Source organism: Anabrus simplex, chromosome 6, assembly GCF_040414725.1.
Source record: "Anabrus simplex isolate iqAnaSimp1 chromosome 6, ASM4041472v1, whole genome shotgun sequence".
NCBI lineage: Eukaryota > Metazoa > Arthropoda > Insecta > Orthoptera > Tettigoniidae > Anabrus > Anabrus simplex.
Window position 1 is genome coordinate 322,070,528 of NC_090270.1, and position 18,351 is coordinate 322,088,878.

The 18,351-nt window shown below is 37.3% G+C and overlaps 1 protein-coding gene across 1 annotated transcript in view; it reads left to right on the forward strand.

Annotated features, from left to right (window-relative positions):
- Ca-alpha1T (Ca[2+]-channel protein alpha[[1]] subunit T) overlaps positions 1 to 18,351 on the forward strand; it is a 614,336-nt gene that overhangs the window by 537,123 nt on the left and 58,862 nt on the right. Inside the window, exons 28-31 of the mRNA XM_068228299.1 lie at positions 6,046 to 6,195; positions 6,408 to 6,569; positions 14,019 to 14,237; positions 16,302 to 16,494. Of these exons, the coding sequence (XP_068084400.1) occupies positions 6,046 to 6,195; positions 6,408 to 6,569; positions 14,019 to 14,237; positions 16,302 to 16,494 (724 nt within the window). The remainder of the gene's footprint in view (positions 1 to 6,045; positions 6,196 to 6,407; positions 6,570 to 14,018; positions 14,238 to 16,301; positions 16,495 to 18,351) is intronic.

Below are 18,351 nucleotides of genomic sequence, written 5' to 3' on the forward strand. Positions count from 1 at the left end.
CAGAATGCTGTGTGTCCAAAGTTTAAATTGGCCATCCTCATTACCAAAACATGTGGATCTGGTTGGTTCCAGCAATATCATAAATAATGGAATAAGCTAATCAAATAACAAATTATTATTAATATCATCATTATCATTCATCCTGTGTGGCTCCTTGGCTGAATGGTCAGCTTATTGTCCTTTGGTTCAGAGGGTTGAGGATTTTAAGTGTGTATGGTTAAATCCTGGATGTTTGTGTTCATGTTAATACATTTCTCTTCATCTCTAAATAATACTACGCTCAATCAATCAGTCAGTACTGATTTGCATTTAGGGCAGTTGCCCAGGTGGCAGATTCCCTCTCTGTTGTTTTCTTAGCCTTTTCTTAAATGATTTCAAAGAAATTAGAAATTTATTGAACATTTCCCTTGGTAAGTTATTCCAATACCTAACTCCCCTTCCTATAAATGAATATTTCCCCCAGTTTGTCCTCTTGAATTCCAACTTTATCTTCATATTGTGATCTTTCCTACTTTTATAAACGCCACTCAAATTTATTCGTCTACTAATGTCATTCCACGCCATCTCTCCGCTGACAGCTCGGAACATACCACTTAGTCGAGCAGCTCTTCTTCTTTCTCTCAATTCTTCCCAACCCAAACTTTGCAACATTTTTGTAACGCTACTCTTTTGTCGGAAATCACCCAGAACAAATCGAGTTGCTTTTCTTTGGATTTTTTCCAGTTCTTGAATCAGGTAATCCTGGTGAGGGTCCTATACACTGGAACCATACTCTAGTTGGGGTCTTACCAGAGATTTATATGCCCTCATCTTAAAGATGTCACTCAAACTTATTCATCTACTAATGTCATTCCACGCCATCTCTCCGCTGACAGCTCGGAACATACCACTTAATAATACCAATATAATGGTCCGTTATTGGACATTATATTGGTATTATAAATTTACTCATTCAGGACAAATATTTTAAGGTCCCTATGGGAATCAACATCTGTATCAACATACCACTTAGTCAAGCAGCTTGTCTTCTTTCTCCCATTTCTTCCCAGCCCAAACTTTGCAACATTTTTGTAACGCTACTCTTTTTTTTTCTTTTCAGAAATCACCCAGAACAAATCGAGCTGCTTTTCTTTGGATTTTTTTCAGTTCTTGATTCAAGTAATCCTGGTGAGGATCCTATACACTGGAACCATACTCTAGTTGGGGTCTTACCAGAGATTTATATGCCCTCATCTTTACATCCTTACTACAACCCCTAGACACCCTCATAACCATGTGCAGAGATCTGTACCCTTTATTTAATATCCCATTTATGTGATTACCCCAATGAAGATCTTTTCTTATATTAACACCTACCAACCACTGCAGAAACAAGCAATAGTGAATACACCCCTCTGCAATGGGTTGGCATCAGGAGGAGCATTCAGCCTTACAAGTGGGCCAAATACACATCAAATGCCAACCAATCCCAATAAATTAGCAAAAAGGCTAGGAAGAAGAAGATCATCATCATATACCCTATGTGAAGAATTTTCTGGTCCCTTTTTGTCCACAGTGAGAAATTTGCTCACAAATGTTTGAAGCTAACAAGTCAATGAAGTGACCTTTATCTTGATATTTCCTTTTTATTAAATACTAGCAAGATACCCATGCTTCGCTACGGTATTATACTGAAATTTATAATTGAATGCTTATTGTTTTAGATATATAATCCTCCGAAATTCGCGATCTGACTCGTTTTCTGCGAGAATCCACCAAAATTCCCGATCTGACTCGTTTTCTATTATTTTACGGCAGGTTTCCTCCCATTTTTCAATCTTCCTTTTCAGCAATCGATTTCGTACTTCCCGGGTTAGGCTCAGGTATTCCTCCCGGTCAGTTGGGTCCGTAAATCTGTGCCATCTTTTCCTATAATCATTTTTAATATGGATAAAATCCTTCAGGAGATCCAGCGTGGTGTCATATTGGGTGCCTTGGCGGCTCTGAACCCGCGGCCAGGCTGCATTCTTAGTCATTACCTGTCCAGGAGCCGTTTCTAGCGCGGTCCGCACATTTGACGACGGTCCGGAACATTATTATTATTATTATTATTATTATTATTATTATTATTATTATTATTATTATTATTATTATTATTATTATTATTATTATGTGTTGCTGGAATGGCTGATGACAGGGAAAACCGGAGTATCCGGAGAAAAACCTGTCCCGCCTCCGTTTTGTCCAGCACGAATGACACATGGAGCGAACGGGATTTGAACCACGGAACCCAGCTGTGAGAGGCCGGCACGCTTGCGTCTGAGCAACGGAGGATCCTTATAAATACATTAATAACAGTAAAATCAATTGGTCTCACCTCCTTCTACACCCCACCGCCGTTAAGTTTATTTACCGCCACCTCCCCCCCCCCCCCCCACGAAAAATTAAAAGAAGGCTTGTTTCTTTATGTTTAAGGGAGATTACAAACACCAATGTTCACGTCTGTTTCCTTCAGCTTTGAGATATAAGTATCCCCATAAAAATAATTTACACACTACTCCCCCCCCTCCCCAAGTGAATTTTCCCGCAAAAAATACTTGTTTCTTTAATAGTAAAGGATCTTCTAAATACCAATTATCACGACTCAAAATTCTTCAGTTTATGATTTATGTGTCCTCATTAAAGGAATTCAACTCCTTTACACTCCCGCCCTCCAAGATGGTTCCCCCCCCCCCAAACGCGTTTTTCTTTGTTTTTAAAGGAGATCCAAATACGAATTATCACGTCTGTAACAACTTTAGTTTTTATTAGATGTATTCTCTCTCATACAATTAAGTCAATTAATTTTTCAATTCTTTCACACCCCCCCCCCCCCTTTCATTGGATTTTCCGAGAATACGTGTTTCTTTACTTTTAAAGCAGATTCCAAATATCAAATTTCACGTCTGTAACATCTTCATATTTGAGATATCAGTAGCCTAATTAAAATAATTCAACACCATTTTCAGTCACTTTTACCCCGCTCCACCCAAGTGGTATTTCCGAAAACTAAAAATACACGTTTCTTTATGTTTAATAGAGATAAAAAATACCATTTTTCACTTCTGTAACATGTTAAGTTTTTTGAGATATACTGTAAAAATTCTCATTTTAAAATTTCACCCCTTTTGAGTTCCCCTTTTTCCCAAAAGAAATCACCTATGTTTCTTTACATTTACAGGAGATTCCAAACACCCACTTTCTACGTCTGTACTATTTTACGTTTCCAAGATATTCTGTAGATATAGTCTTTCAAAAAATTCACCCCATTTCGTCACTCCTGTTTAACCGCCATTAATTGGATTTTCCAAAAACTAAAAAATACGTGTTTCTTTACTTTTAAAGGAGATCCCATATACAAATTTTCAGTTCTGTAATATCTTTCGTTTCTGAGATATATGTATCATTATTAAAGGCATTCAACCCATTTTTCACCCTTTTAAACCCCTCCTACTGGGATTTAAGGAAACAAAAAAAGACGTGTTCCTTTATTTTTAGAGGAGAATGTAAGTACCAATTTTACATCTGTAAATTTTAAAGTTTTAAGATGTAGACACACTCATTTTAAAAATTCACCCCCCCCCCTTTTCACGCTCCAATATTTGGATTTTCCAAAAACGAAAACATACGTGTTTCTTTACTTTTAAAGTAGATCCCAAATACAAATTTTCAGGTCTGTAATATCTTCAGGTTCTGAAATATAAGTAGCCTCATTAAAGGCATTCAACCCATTACTCACCCTTTTACACACTTCCTATTGGGATTTTCCGAAAACAAAAGAATACGTGTTTCTTTATTTTTAAAGGAGATTCTAAATACCAATTTTTACATCTATAAACTATAAAGTTTTGAGATATAGATACACTCATTTTAAAAAATCACCCCCTTTTCACCCCCCATTAATTGGATTTTCCAAAAACAAAAAATACGTGTTTCTTTATTTTTAAAAGAGATCCCAAACACCAATTTTCAGATCTGTAATATCTTCAGTTTCTGAGATATAAGTAGCCTCATTAAAGGATTCAACCGCTTTTTCACCCCTTTTCACTCCTCCTATTGCGATTTTCCGAAAACAAAAAATACGCGTTTCTTTATTTTTAAAGGAGATCCCAATACCAATTTTCAGGTCTGTAATATCTTCAGTTTCTAAGATATAAGTATTCTCTTTAAAGGCATTCTACCCCTTTTTCACCCCTTTTCTCCCCTCTTATTTGGATTTTCCGAAAACAAAAAAAATACGTGTTCCTTTATTATTAATGAAGATTCTAAATACCAATTTTTACGTCTCTAAACTTTAAAACTTTTGAGATATAGATGCTCTCATTTTAAAAATTCACCCCCCTTTTCACCCTCGCATTAACTGGATTTTCCAAAAACAAAAAATATGTATTTCTTTATTTTTGAAAGAGATCAAAAGTACCAATTTTGAGGTCTGTAATATCTTCAGTTTCTGAGATATAAGTACCGGTATCCTGATTAAAGGCATTCAACCCCCTTTTCACCCTTTTTCACCCTTTTTCACCCCTCCTATTGGGATTTTCTGAAAACAAAAAAATACGTGTTTCCTTATTTTTAAAGAAGATTCTAAATACCAATTTTCACATCTGTAAACTTTTAAAGTTTTGAGATATAGACACACTCATTTTAAAATTTCACCCCCCTTTTTCACCCCCTTAGCGACGGAATATCCAAAAACCCTCTCTTAGCGAGCACCTACATCTTAATATGAATATATCCCCAAAATTTCATTTCTTTATGTCCAGTAGTTTTGGCTTGGCGATGATGAATCAGTCAGTCAGTCAGTCAGTCAGTCAGTCAGGACAAGCTACTTTATATATATAGATATCAGTGTGTTTTCATTTTCATTTTTTATTACATGAATTAATATTAAAGCTTTTTTTTTTTTCAAAAATGACAGCCCTCTGGTACAGTGGTAGCATGTCTGCCTCTTACCCGGAGGCCGCAGAATTGATTCCTGGGCAGGGCAGGGATTTTTACTTGGATCTGAGGGCTGGTGCAAGGTTCACTTAGCCTACATGATTACAATTGAGGAACCATTTGATGGTGAGATAGCAGCCCCAGTCTAGAAAACCAAGAATAACGGCTGAGAGGATTCGTTGTGCTGACCACATAACACCTTGTAATCTGCAGGCCTTCGGGCTGAGCAGTGGTCGCTTGATAGGCCAAGGCCCTGTTGCATCATGGGGTTTGGTTTATTTTTTTAAAACTCTCTTCATATAGTTAATAATAAGTGAAAATCCTGTATACTGTGAAAGAACAAACGATTTTCATTATGCAAAACAAGGCTTCCTAAATCTATAATCTGGGCACTAAATGGGATAGAGTATTTACATCCATACCCAGCTGCCTTTGCCCCAAGGAATTACCCTGATACTCGTTTCTGTTATAGGCTGAGTGGGACCTCTCCAGAGGTAGAAGTCTAGTTTCTAAATTTTTGACATAAGGATGTGGGAATCAAACCCACATCCTTCTGAGTGAAATCGAGTATGCCTTTAACACTTTGGCCAAGCAGCTCCCTACATTCTTAATGGATATAATTTCGTCTTCTTCATTTTGGCCTTTTCCTGTACTTCAGAGGTCGCCATGGTATGTTGATTTGGCCTTGTTTTACGGCCGGATGTCCTCCCTTGCAACAACTCTATGTGGAGGGATGTTTTCACTATAGCATGTTTCTGTAGTGGTTGGTACTGTGGTGTGCTGCGTGCAATTGAAGATGTATGTGTTAAAACAAACACAAACACCCAGTCCCTGAGCCAGATGAATTAAACAAATGCACCTAAAATTCCCAGCCCAGCCAAGAAACAAACCCATGGCCCAATGAACTAAGACTGCTATGCAGACCATTCAGCCAAGAGGCTGGTCTTATAATGCTTCTAACATGAAATGAAATGAGTTCTAGTTAAATTTCATTATTTACTTTGTAATAATCTGAAAAATCAGGATGAATGACTTCATATTTTCTCTTTGCAGCAAGAAATTTCATGAAATCATTTTGAAACATTGCAGGTTATTGCTACCGGTATGTTCTATGGAAGAGATGCGTACTTCACGTCAGGCTGGAACATTATGGATGGGTCACTCGTCATTATATCAATCATTGATTTACTAATGTCATTGGTCTCAGAAGGAAGCCCACGCATCTTTGGTATTCTACGTGTAAGTTTTGTCTCCAATATTATTCTATACAAATGCTTTTTCACAACATTATTATTCTTCTCTGTTATTAATGAAATATTTGAGACACAAAATTGATTTTCTGAATTTTGTTATGAATGCTGACTTGTTAATGAAGTACAATTTTTAAAGTGAGATAGAACTAATTATTTGATTAATAATAAATAAGCTTAGTCTGTCAATTATATTTCCAGGTTTTCCGACTACTCCGCTCCCTCCGACCTCTGAGAGTGATAAACCGTGCCCCAGGTCTCAAACTTGTCGTCCAGACATTACTGTCTTCCCTACGACCTATCGGAAATATTGTACTTATTTGTTGTACCTTCTTTATTATATTTGGTATTTTGGGAGTACAGGTAAGTGCTCAAGGAAAACTTATATATACAGTGAACTGTATATGAGTTTGGAAAATGAAAAGAAACATCAATGTGCATGCATAAGTGTACTGTATGTGAGTAGTGCGAGTCCAAAAGCTTGGATTACATTACGTCCTAATGAAATGATATTAAAATTCGATCAGCTAACAGCTATTACACAATTCATTTAAAATTGTATGAAGACAAACAATTCAGGAGCGTTATTTTTTTTTTCAGAAGTCAGTAAATGCATAAAAGTAAATTGTTGGGGAAATGCCTTTTTTTAAATATCATACTAAAATACTAATTATATAAACGAGTTAATATAACATTTGCACTGTGTTTGTAAGCATGATTCTGATTATGTGCTTGACTTTTACGAATTTTTTATTCTTTGTATCAAAATAGAGGGACGAGTTTTGTCTGTACATTCCTCAGAATTTAAAAAGAATGGTATTTCTGTATTGGTCATGTCCACAGTAAAATGGAAATGCACTTTTTGCTTTTCTGTAATTTTTGCCTGTCTGTCTGTCTGTCTGTCTGTCTGTCTGTCTGTCTGTCTGTCTGTCTGTCTGTCTGTCTGTCTGTCTGTCTGTCTGTACACACATCACGAGAAAACGGCTGAAGAGAATTTAATGAAAATTGGTATGTAAAGTTGGGAAATGAGCCACTACAATCTAGGCTATAAATTATTTTATTCACGCTGAGCAAAATGGTAGTTTAGGGGAAGATCTAAAATTTAATTCACAAATATTTATGTTATTAGTGGTCCTATCAACAAATACTGCACAACTTAAGTTATATAGAATTAAATTTCCGATCATTTATGTCTTATACATTTTTAATGTACCGGTTATGTTAACAGAGATATTCATGAATTTGTATCTTTGTTGCAAAGTACATATCAACGCCGAGCCATGAGAAAATGGGCGAACTGAATTTGATTTAAATCGATATATAGAATCGGGGAATAAGACACTACAGTCTAAGCTATAAACAATTTTACTCACTCTGTATGAAACGGTAGTTTAGGGGAAGGTGCCTAAAATTTAATTTTTAAGTACCCATCAAAAAGTACTACATAACAGAATGTATAGGGAACACAAATTCTGATCATTTATGTTTTATTCAGTTTTACTATACCGACTATGATAAGAGTTGGAAGAAAACTACATGTGAAGGCCTACAATATTGAAAGCTTATAAAATTGATTAACAATAACATCACGTTGACCATTGTTTGTTGTGATGTTCTCTTATGCTGCCACTCATTTCTGATAGATGGGATTACTGCTGCATACAGAGTATAATAGCCTACCTATATATTGGCAGGGAATAGCAGGGGAGTTAGATAACTTTCTTCTCTAGCATACCATTCCTCTGGTTCATACATTTTCTGATACTGCTGGTACGTAACACACTGGTTCACCATAGTATTAATTCAGCTGTTCGATCCCTACTCTGACGCATTGATTGGATTCATCAGTTTGGGCAGTTAATGGAATAATGGCAGAGACTCACTGGTGACCTGGTCTAGAATTACAATTTCAGCCTATTCCAAATTATATCACCACAATTCACAAAATAACTCAAAATTCAACCCTGAAAAGAGCCGTTCCTTAAGAAAAGCTTCTTCCTCTTCACTTTTATTAAATTCTACATTCATTTTATTCCAAATTAGCAGCTAAGAGGGGGATTTCTCCTCTGGCTTGGGAGAATAATTTGACTCTAAATCAGATAGATTTTCCTCCGCCAGTGTAGTGAATTGAGATTTTCCAACTCATCAAGTACTCCTAGGAAACAGATGAGTAAAAAGGCATAGTTTTTGTCCTGGGACTCTCCACTCCCCCCCCCCATCTCGCCCCCTCTCCCCCCAGAAAATAAGAGTATTCATGGCTCATGGCTGTCTGCGTCCTGGTCATTCCAGCTCTAGAACTTTGGGCTGTTAGATTGGCAGTGTACTACTGTTCGCTAAAAGTGAGAAAATGTGTGGTTTTCATTCGATCGAGTATTTCATATGACAGCATTGCCTTTAATTGCGACATTCCTACTGGTGATATTGTAATGACCTATGTTGATTTCAGTTGGGAAAACCACTAAGGCAGTCTTTCTGAGGATGTAAAAAGGCAAGTGGAGAGTGAGAGTCTGCCATTATAATGAAAATTCCCCAACTCAATTGTGACTGATGGTAGGCAAGAGGGCCTACCATTATAATGAAAATTCCCTAACCCAATCTTTACATAAAAAAAGACGTTTGGTGACTTTCCCATCGTGTTTCTAGGGCAACGTTAAGAGCTATGCAATTGAATACAATGTTACTCACAATGTGTACACTACCTAACCTAGAATTCTGTATACAATGTAGAATTCCTTAGCAAAGCACGGGTACATCAGCTAGTTAAAGTACAAAAAAAAAAAAAAAAAAAAAAAAAAGAACACTGCCTACAACAGTATTAAACTGGAAACCTATTGATCACTTTCAACAATGTCCTTACAAAAATCTTCTGCTCCTCCTGGTATACTAAAATGCCTGATAAGTTTTAAGACATGTTTTTTATTTTCCTGCTGCATCATGTTTCACTTTTCCAATGTGGTCACTTCACTTCCTGGCTGCAGTTTCTGGATTTTCATACCCCAACCCCTACAGGAATTCCATGATAAGTGTCTGATACTGAGAACAATACCTTCTTCTTAGACTTTTCATAAACCATCACTCACTGAGCAGTTATTTTGAAAGACATCTTAGATCACAGGGCTTTTAGTGCACTGGACTTGAGATCCTTTGCTTCCCAATCTTTATTTAGTATCTTGATTATGCCATGCTGTTCCAGCATTTTATAGTTTTGGTCAGCGAAAAAATATCTTCCCTTTTTTGGTAGTCTTTTTCCACTCTACCGAAGACTGTGTCGGGAGGCATAAAACTGTGGCCATGAATAGGGAAATAATGTACCAGTTTATTAAATTATCTGCTTTCTTCCACAAAGGCCATTAGTGTGCAGATCGTTACTGTATTTTTATTTTGACTGCTGCAGGAGTCAGAAAACAAAAGAACTTTATTTGGGCCATTTCCTGGCTGGGATGCCTCAAGGTTTCTGAGAAAATCCAATAGAGCAGAGACTACTTGGTTGAATCTTTTTGGTCCTTCTGTTTCAAGCCAAGTATTAAACGCAATCCCTCCCTTTGTATGTGCTTGGGAATGAATCATAATGCACAAATTATAAAGCCAAACTGCCTTGAATAGAATACACCTATGGGGAGCTTTGGTATTGGCTGATTCTGTTGTATATCAAAACATACTTTAATCACATTTGGATTTTCCTCCTTCAGTATTGTATAGAACTTTTTTGCATGAAGTTTGTGCAACCTGTGGTCCAGATCTTGTTCCTTTTTCAATTTCAGGACACCATGTTGAGTATGTTGTATGGAGAGTTCTGAAAGATCAGTTAAAGAGCTGTGATAGAAAATATGTTTGTATTTCAATAAAGAGCAAGTAGGAAGGCCAGGCACTTCTTGTTTTTTACTGAAATGCTTCCATATTTTGACTGTATTCAGTTCGGATTGTGAATATCCCCTTCTGGATTTTTTTCTTGAATAGTAACTCTCTCTACACCTATATGTTTCGATGTCATTCTTTATAGCCTGTGTAACTTCCTTATCTTTTGTGGTGGTACAATCTCCCAACCCCCCCACCCACCCCTTGGTTTTCAGCTGGTAACTTCCCTGTTACATGATATTCACTGGCCAAATGTGAGAGTCTGTCTCTGATGTTGACTGAAATGTTGCGGCACATACAGGTACTGTCTGGCCATCTTTCTTCCTTATTCTGTACTTTATTGAAACAGTATTCTTCTTTTTTGCTTCTTTCTTGATCCTGCATTTTGGTGATGTGATTACCATGTATATTAGTAATAATTTATCCTGGACAATTTTCTTTAACAATGGATTGATGAAAAGTTGTGATATCATAAGTGAGATCAGCTGCTCTGCATCATTTTCTTCCCAAAGCTTTTTCTTGTTCTTGTCAGACTTCTTGGGTGCTTTCACTTTCGACCTGGACTTCCAACCACCTGTGCATTCAGTTACCTGTATATCATTTTCTGAATCACTTGTATTAACCTCCATTTTATTGTTTAATAGCCTACTCTTTTAGTGCAAACTTCTCCCTGACAAAGCTGGCTCAAAATGAATAATAATAATAATAATAATAATAATAATAATAATAATAATAATAATAATAATAATAATAATAATAACAATAAAAACCATCTCCATTTTCCCAGGTGTGGTATATGAACCTCCTCCATCTCATCCTGTCCTTGTACCATTCCTCCTCCGCCAACTTGTCCCAATCATGACCTCTCAGCAGTACATCGTTCTTAACTAAATCTATCCATTTCCTTCATGGACTTCCCACAGGTCGTCTTCCTTCTACTTTTCTGTCAAATTCCTTCCTTGCAGTTCTGTTTACTGGCATCCTCTTCATGTGACCAAACCACTTCAGTCTTGATATCTGAATCTTATTGAGGAGTGAATCATCTATTCTTACTTCTTCTCTAATTTTCTCATTCCTAATCTTGTCTTTCCTGGTTTCTGGATCATAGTGCGTAGGAAATTCATTTCAGCTGCCGAAAGTTTGGAATTATCTCTATTGGTCAGTGTTGTGGTTTCGAGACTGTATGTAAGAATTGGTGTATAATAGGACTTATACAATGTCCTTTTTGTTTTCATGGGTATTTGCTCATCCCACAGCAGGTGTCTTACCTGGTGGTAAAATTGTGTTGCCTTATTGATTCGATTGTTCACCTCAGTGTTTTCTAGGTTGTCATTTGATATAACGCTACCCAAGTATTTGAAAACTGAAACGCTGTCCAGTTGGGCTTCATTTAACATGACTATTGGTTCTGCTCCTTCCCCATACACTTTCATCAGCACCGTTTTGGTCTTGCTGATGTTTAAACCATATTTCTTAAACTCCTCATTCCAGCTTTGCATTCTCTCTTCCAATTTCTCTTCTGAGTCACTCCAGATCGCAACATTATCTGCAAATGTGAAGGCTTTAATATCGCCATGTTCTTTCCTTTTAATAGATTTCATTACTACATCCATTACAATAATAAATAGAAGTGGTGACAATGACCTGCCCTGCTGCACTCCTCTCTTTGTTTCAAACCAGTCCGACAAACCACATCCTACTTGAATACAGCTTCTATTCCCACTATACAACATCAAATAATAATAATAATAATAATAATAATAATAATAATAATAATAATAATAATAATAATAATAATAATAATAATAATAATAATAATAATAATAATAATAATAATAATAATAATAATAATAATAATAATAATAATAATAATAATAATAATAATAATAATATAAATAATAATAATAATAATTCATGTCGAGTGAAAAAACAAATTCCTATTGTTGTTTCTGGTGGGAAGTGTTTGATGAGAGTTTCTTTCTTTCTTTTCTTCATTTCTTTCTCACATTACCGCTGACAATGACGTCCTCCATTGTTATTGTCCTCTCACGTCTCTCAGAAGCAAAGCACTGTTGGCATTTATCGACTTTTGCTTTAACTGGCTGAGAGAAAAAATCGAGGTTAGGAAAAACTCGTAGATTTCAACACCCTGTAACAACAGCAAATATCAGGTTTTGACAAAACTGGTCCAACAGCATGCATGGCAATAAGTTTCATATGTAACTGCAAAAATCTGATTTTTGAGCAGTTGAGCATTTATTGGCTTTTGAAAAATGCTCCTCAATTGTGCTATTTCCAACCGTACTATTAAAAGACTGGCAGGTAAGAAATGTGACCAAAAAATAAGTCATTTCGTTATAAACAAGTAAACAGGCATTGCTGGTACCAAACACACCAAACCCCATGATGCAACAGCCCCGAAAGGCCATGGCCTACCAAGCGACCGCTTCTCAGCCCGAAGACCTGCTGATTATGAGGTGTCATGTGGTCACCACGACGAATCCTCTCAGCCATTACTTTTGGATTTACCGGCTAGTTGGCTGTGCAGTTATGGGCACGCAGCTGTGAGCTTGCGTCCAGGAGATAGTGAGTTCGAACCCCACTGTCGGCAGCCCTGAAGATGGTTTTCCGTGGTTTCCCATTTTCACACTGGGAAAATGCTGGGGCTGTACCTTAATTAAGGCCATGGCCATTTCCTTCCCACTCCTACAAGTAAGACCTATCTGTGTCGATGAGACATAAAGAGAATTGTAAAATTTGTGGGTTTCTAGACCGGGGCCACAATCTCACCATCAGATAGCTCCTCAATTGTAATTATGTAGGCTGAGTAGACCTCAAACGAGACCTCAGATCCAAGTAAAACTCTCTGACCTGGCCGAGAATTGAACCTGGGGCCCCCGGGTAAGAGGTAGATACATTACCCCTACACCATAGGGATGGCATTGCTGGTACCAATTGTACAAATTCGTTTGCAATGCCAATATTAATGTCAATAAACTTAGGAAGATTCACTCGTATTAAAATATTATTGATTTAGTGATTAGCTGACGAGGTGCATTTTAATAATGTTATTTGCTTTACGTCCCACTAACTACTTTTACGGTCTTCGGAGATGCAGAGGTGCCGGAATTTAGTCCCGCAGGAGTTCTTTTACGTGCCAGTAAATCTACTGACACGAGGCTGTCGTATTTGAGCACCTTCAAATACCACCGGACTGAGCCAGGATCAAACCTGCCAAGTTGGGGTTAGAAGGCCAGCGCCTTAACCGTCTGAGCCACTCAGCCCGGCAGAGGTGCATTTTAAAAAGTTTCAGGAGGAAAATATTATTTTCTTATTGCTATGATTGTCTTGTCACCAATTGGTATTTTGATTACATACTTGACCAGAAAAAGGCTCGTAAACCCCTGCACCCGGCTTTCTGGAGCAGAAAATCGATGATGATGATGATGATGATGATGATGATGATGATGATGACGATGATGATGATGACGACTTAACCAGGAGTCAAAAACTACTCTTTGCTTCCAATATTTGTGCCCGCATTAAAAAACATGATGAAATTAGTAGGAGCACCACAGGATATTCAGAGAGAATATTAATGTTTGTACATCGACTAGCTGTGGTTATGTAATATGTCTGGCCACACCTTCTCCCTCCCCTCACTTCATCACCGTTCTGTCAGGGGCATGAAGGTTAGACATAAGCTGTGGCTCACTTGACATTTCTTTCTATATAACCTCACTAATAGCATATCTGATTGGTAACTTGGTGGTCTCAGGAATGTCTAGTTATCCTTTAGTAGGAAGAACATTCTGGTGAAATTTATGGTGAATTAAAATTATGCTGAATCTGAATAATGAACTAGGAAAAAAATACAGGATTTGAAAGATGTTTCACTAACGTGTGCGGAGACATTAGGGCTCAGTTAACATAATTTCATATGTTCCTTTGTTTCAGCTCTTCAAGGGAACATTTTATTATTGTGAAGGTCCAAATATTGAGCATGTTCGGAACAGGACTGATTGTGAGGCAGATAAACGTAATACTTGGGTAAATCGAAAATATAATTTTGATGACCTTGGTAAAGCTCTCATGTCTTTATTTGTTCTTTCGTCGAGAGATGGTTGGGTGAATATAATGTACACTGGCCTGGATGCAGTAGGTGTGGACCAGCAGGTAATTATTCAATGATCTCACATTGTAAATCCTCTGATTCTTAACCAATTATACAATATGAAACTATAAGGGGCAGTCAAATAAAAACCAAACACCTGCCATAATACATATTCCATGCTAAAGGTGGCAACACTGTTGTTACATATTGATACTGCCATCACTGTGGGAGGAGAACTGCATGGTGACAACTCACAGGTGTACGCAGTTGTTGGGTTATGTCTCTGTTGGTGTGTTCGTCCAGTTGCAGAAATGGAGGCAAGCAAAGAAGAGCAGAAAAGTGTGGTTCGTTTTCTGGTGGCTGAGGGTGCTGGAGAATGCAGAACTCATCATCGCATGTCTGCTGTGTATTGCGAACACTGCAGTTTATGACAAGTGTGCACAAATGGCATAGGAGATTCCGAGAAGGGCACACATCACTGCAAAGTGATGCGTGCCTAGGACAGGCCCATCGAACCATTACTCCTGATGCGATAGGGTGGACTGATGGCCTTATCTGGGAAAACCGACAAATCACGGAGAAAGAATGATATTCATTCCTGGACGACAGTTTTATTTGATCGAGGAAGTGCAAGAGTGGGTGCAGATGTGGATCCGTCGGTGATCTACCTCTTTCTATAAATTGAACATCTTGTCTCCTAGTGGGATAAAGTATTAACACTTTTGGTAATTATTTTTGAATAAAACCATTCCATGGTCATGTTGTAGCAGGTGTTCAGTTTTCATTTTACAGCCCCTTATACATAAAAGTACTAGAGTTAATATTAAAATATACACAGCAAAGATTCCCAGACTGTTCATAGATGTTCTGTCATTAGTAATATTGCAGAACCTTACATACACTTCATGCTCTAATGCTGCTTGGACCTCAACTTCATCTCATATTTTCTTTATTTTGAATATACGAGAATGGTACTAAATTTATACAGGTTCTTAGAAAAGAATTATAGGGTTTTGCAAGGCAATAAAACAGCCATTTCTGGGTGCTACTTGTGTCATTTGGAAGAAAAGCTGTCCAAGATTGTGATGCATTATTGGCAGCTTGCTTATGTTTCAAAACAATGAGTCAGCAGGAGAAGGCATTCTGCGTGCTCTAATTCAAGGTCTCCAAAGTTGTTATTACAGTCAAATGAGAGCTTCATATCCAGTTTCAAAAGGATGCATCATATGAGAATAATATTTGCAGGTGATACCAAAAGTCTGTGGACAATGGATATCTGTGTAATGGCAAGAGATTTGGTTGGTCATGTGCCTGATGACAATGTTTAAAGGATGCGTGAAGCATTTTAGTGAAGTCAGTGGCTAGAGGAAGCCTAGAATTAAACATTCCAAAAGTGATAGCATTGAGATTTTTTCCTCTGGGGTTTCATTAAAGACAACATTTATGAACCACCATTACCCACAACCCTCCAGGATTTTTTGGTTGGATAACATGTGCATTACAGACCATAATGTCAGGCACGGTTTGTCAGATCTGGAAGGAATTTGATTATCCTGTTGATGTGGCCAAGGGTGCACATATGGAACGGCTGTGAATAATGCATCTCAAACTTGAACAGCCTCCTCTTAAGTTGTGCCCATGTAATACAAGCAGTAACTAGGTATTCTATTTGTCTACGAATCTCTACCATTTCTTTTTTTAGTGACCCTGTATTACAAACCTACCTTTATAGCCATACAATCTGCCATGTAATATTCTAGTTAATTCTATATGTTAGAAAGATGAGCAGAATTTGGTAATTCAAGACCTGTGTCTTGATGATCCTTGGTGTGATCCCTCATGCATTGGTTGCTCTGATACAATGGTTATTGTAACTCTTTAATGTCCAGAGTATTATAAGTCTAACAAAAGTGTACAGTATATTTTGGCTTTGTTCAATTTGGAGTGAATAGAATAGTTTAGAAAATTTTCTTCTTTTCTCCTGTGGAGAAATCACTGAAATCCCCAGATTTCATTATCCTGGAATTCAATATAACTTGGGTATGAATGAATGAGTGAACATGATCCAATTAGATAAACCATCTTGTAATGTAAAATATTATTACCATGTTCTTTACCTTTTCCAGCCAATTGAAAACTACTCAGAGTGGAGACTTCTGTACTTCATAGCATTCATTCTGTTAGTGGGCTTCTTTGTACTCAACATGTTTGTCGGAGTTGTTGTGGAGAATTTCCATCGATGTCGTGAAGAACAAGAGAAGGAAGAACGTGTCCGTCGAATGGCAAAAAGAGCAAAACAGATGGAAAAGAAAAGGCGAAGTATGTGATATTCCCAAATTTTTTAAATGCATATCGTATGTATTGGATGAGTAGGACACATGCAGGGTGCCCTAAAACAACATGAACTGGGTACTGTATATGAGCATTACAGGGTTGGTCATACTGATGAATAAATTATTATTTTTTAATTGATATCTCACAACATTGTCATTTTATCAGCTGCTGAAGTTAGCAAATCAAATTGCTTCCTGGGTGAACTCAAATGGTCTTTGCACAGCAATGTTGCTAAATCTGCAGATGGCTTAGACCTGCTTGAGAGCTATGGTGAGAAATCATTATCAAACACAAACACACCGTGGGTTTCAGCCAGTATCACCGTAGCGTACTTTCTGAGGCACGGTCCTGGCAGCTTGGACGTCAGTATTGAAATACCTCCCACGCCGATTTCTTTGTCTTCGATTGGTGGTCTCAACCTATGTGCAGATTTAGCAACATCAGCTCACAAAGCACATTTGAATGTGCTCACGAAAAGATCTGATTTGCTAACTTGAGCAGCAGATAAAACGACAACAGTGCAAGGTATCAAATTACCTTTTCCAAATTGTTTATCAGTATGACCAACTCTCTTAACGCTCATATACCCAGTTCACATTGTTTCTGACCACCCTGTATATTTAAGTTACTAAATTAATTTTATTGGTTCTATTTATCTTGTTTTGTTAACTTATTTGTGATACATAAAGGCTAATTTTAAAAATATCTGTTACATAAAAGGCACCCTTCTAGCAAGTTCTCCTATTTCTGGATACATGCATGTTGTTTGTGAAGTCTGTTAAGTCTTCAGCCCAGAGGCTGGTTGGAGCCTCAAAAGATACCTCCAAACGTTATGCAGGTATAGAGAAATTATAATACCAATATAAATGGTCCGTTATTGGACATTATAAATTTTCCAGCTAACTCATTCTTGGTTGCCAGTATTTTGCCCTCGTGTGCTAGGTTGGGCTCATCAGTTGGTACCTAGCACACCTACCAAGACACTGACTAGTGCATACTGTGGAGGCCACTGCGTAGGCTACTTGCAGCCAAAGACAGAGCCAATACACCACGAGAAATTTTGTCTCTTTACCAAAAATTGATGCCTGCTTGGCTATCAGATGATATAGATGTTGATTCCCATAAGGAATCTGAAATATTTGTCCCAAATGAGTAAATTTGTAATACCAATATAAATGGTCCATTCAGAAAGCAACTTCTTCAGTGAATTCCATTCCAGGTGAAATTGGAAAGAAAAATTAATGCAAGTTAGAGAAGATGATAAACTCAAACCCAGGACTACAGAATATTCAGACATTTAGCCAGTACTTGAGTGGAATCAGGGTGTTTTTGCCAGATGAATGTTAGGAACCTTCAGTGCCAGTATATACATTTCACCCCATCATTTCAGTTCTTGTAGAAAGATCATTCTCAAGCCTATAAACTTATTTTGACAGACAATAGATATAATTTGTCTCCAGAAAACATTGGAAAACTTGCATAAAATTGGTTTACGCTTAAGTGCATACTTTTCAATTTTTTAATGTATACTTTCCACATTTTTAGTGCATAATAGCATGCATATTTAATGATTTAGTGCATAAAGATCCAGTCATTACTCATATGTTCTACCTCTGCCGGGTTTGAGCCCACTATCTTGGGATCCGGAGGCCGACACTCTACCACTGATCCACAGAGGCAGTCCTTTAGAGAGTGATATTCTAATACTGCACAGACTGCATAGTCCCCCATTGAAAATACACAATTCAAGTGAAGAATTTGGGTATGAGTAGATGATACTTGGCTAGTACGCTTGATTCTTTCTTTATGTAATATTTTGTTAAGTATAGCAGTTTTATTTCA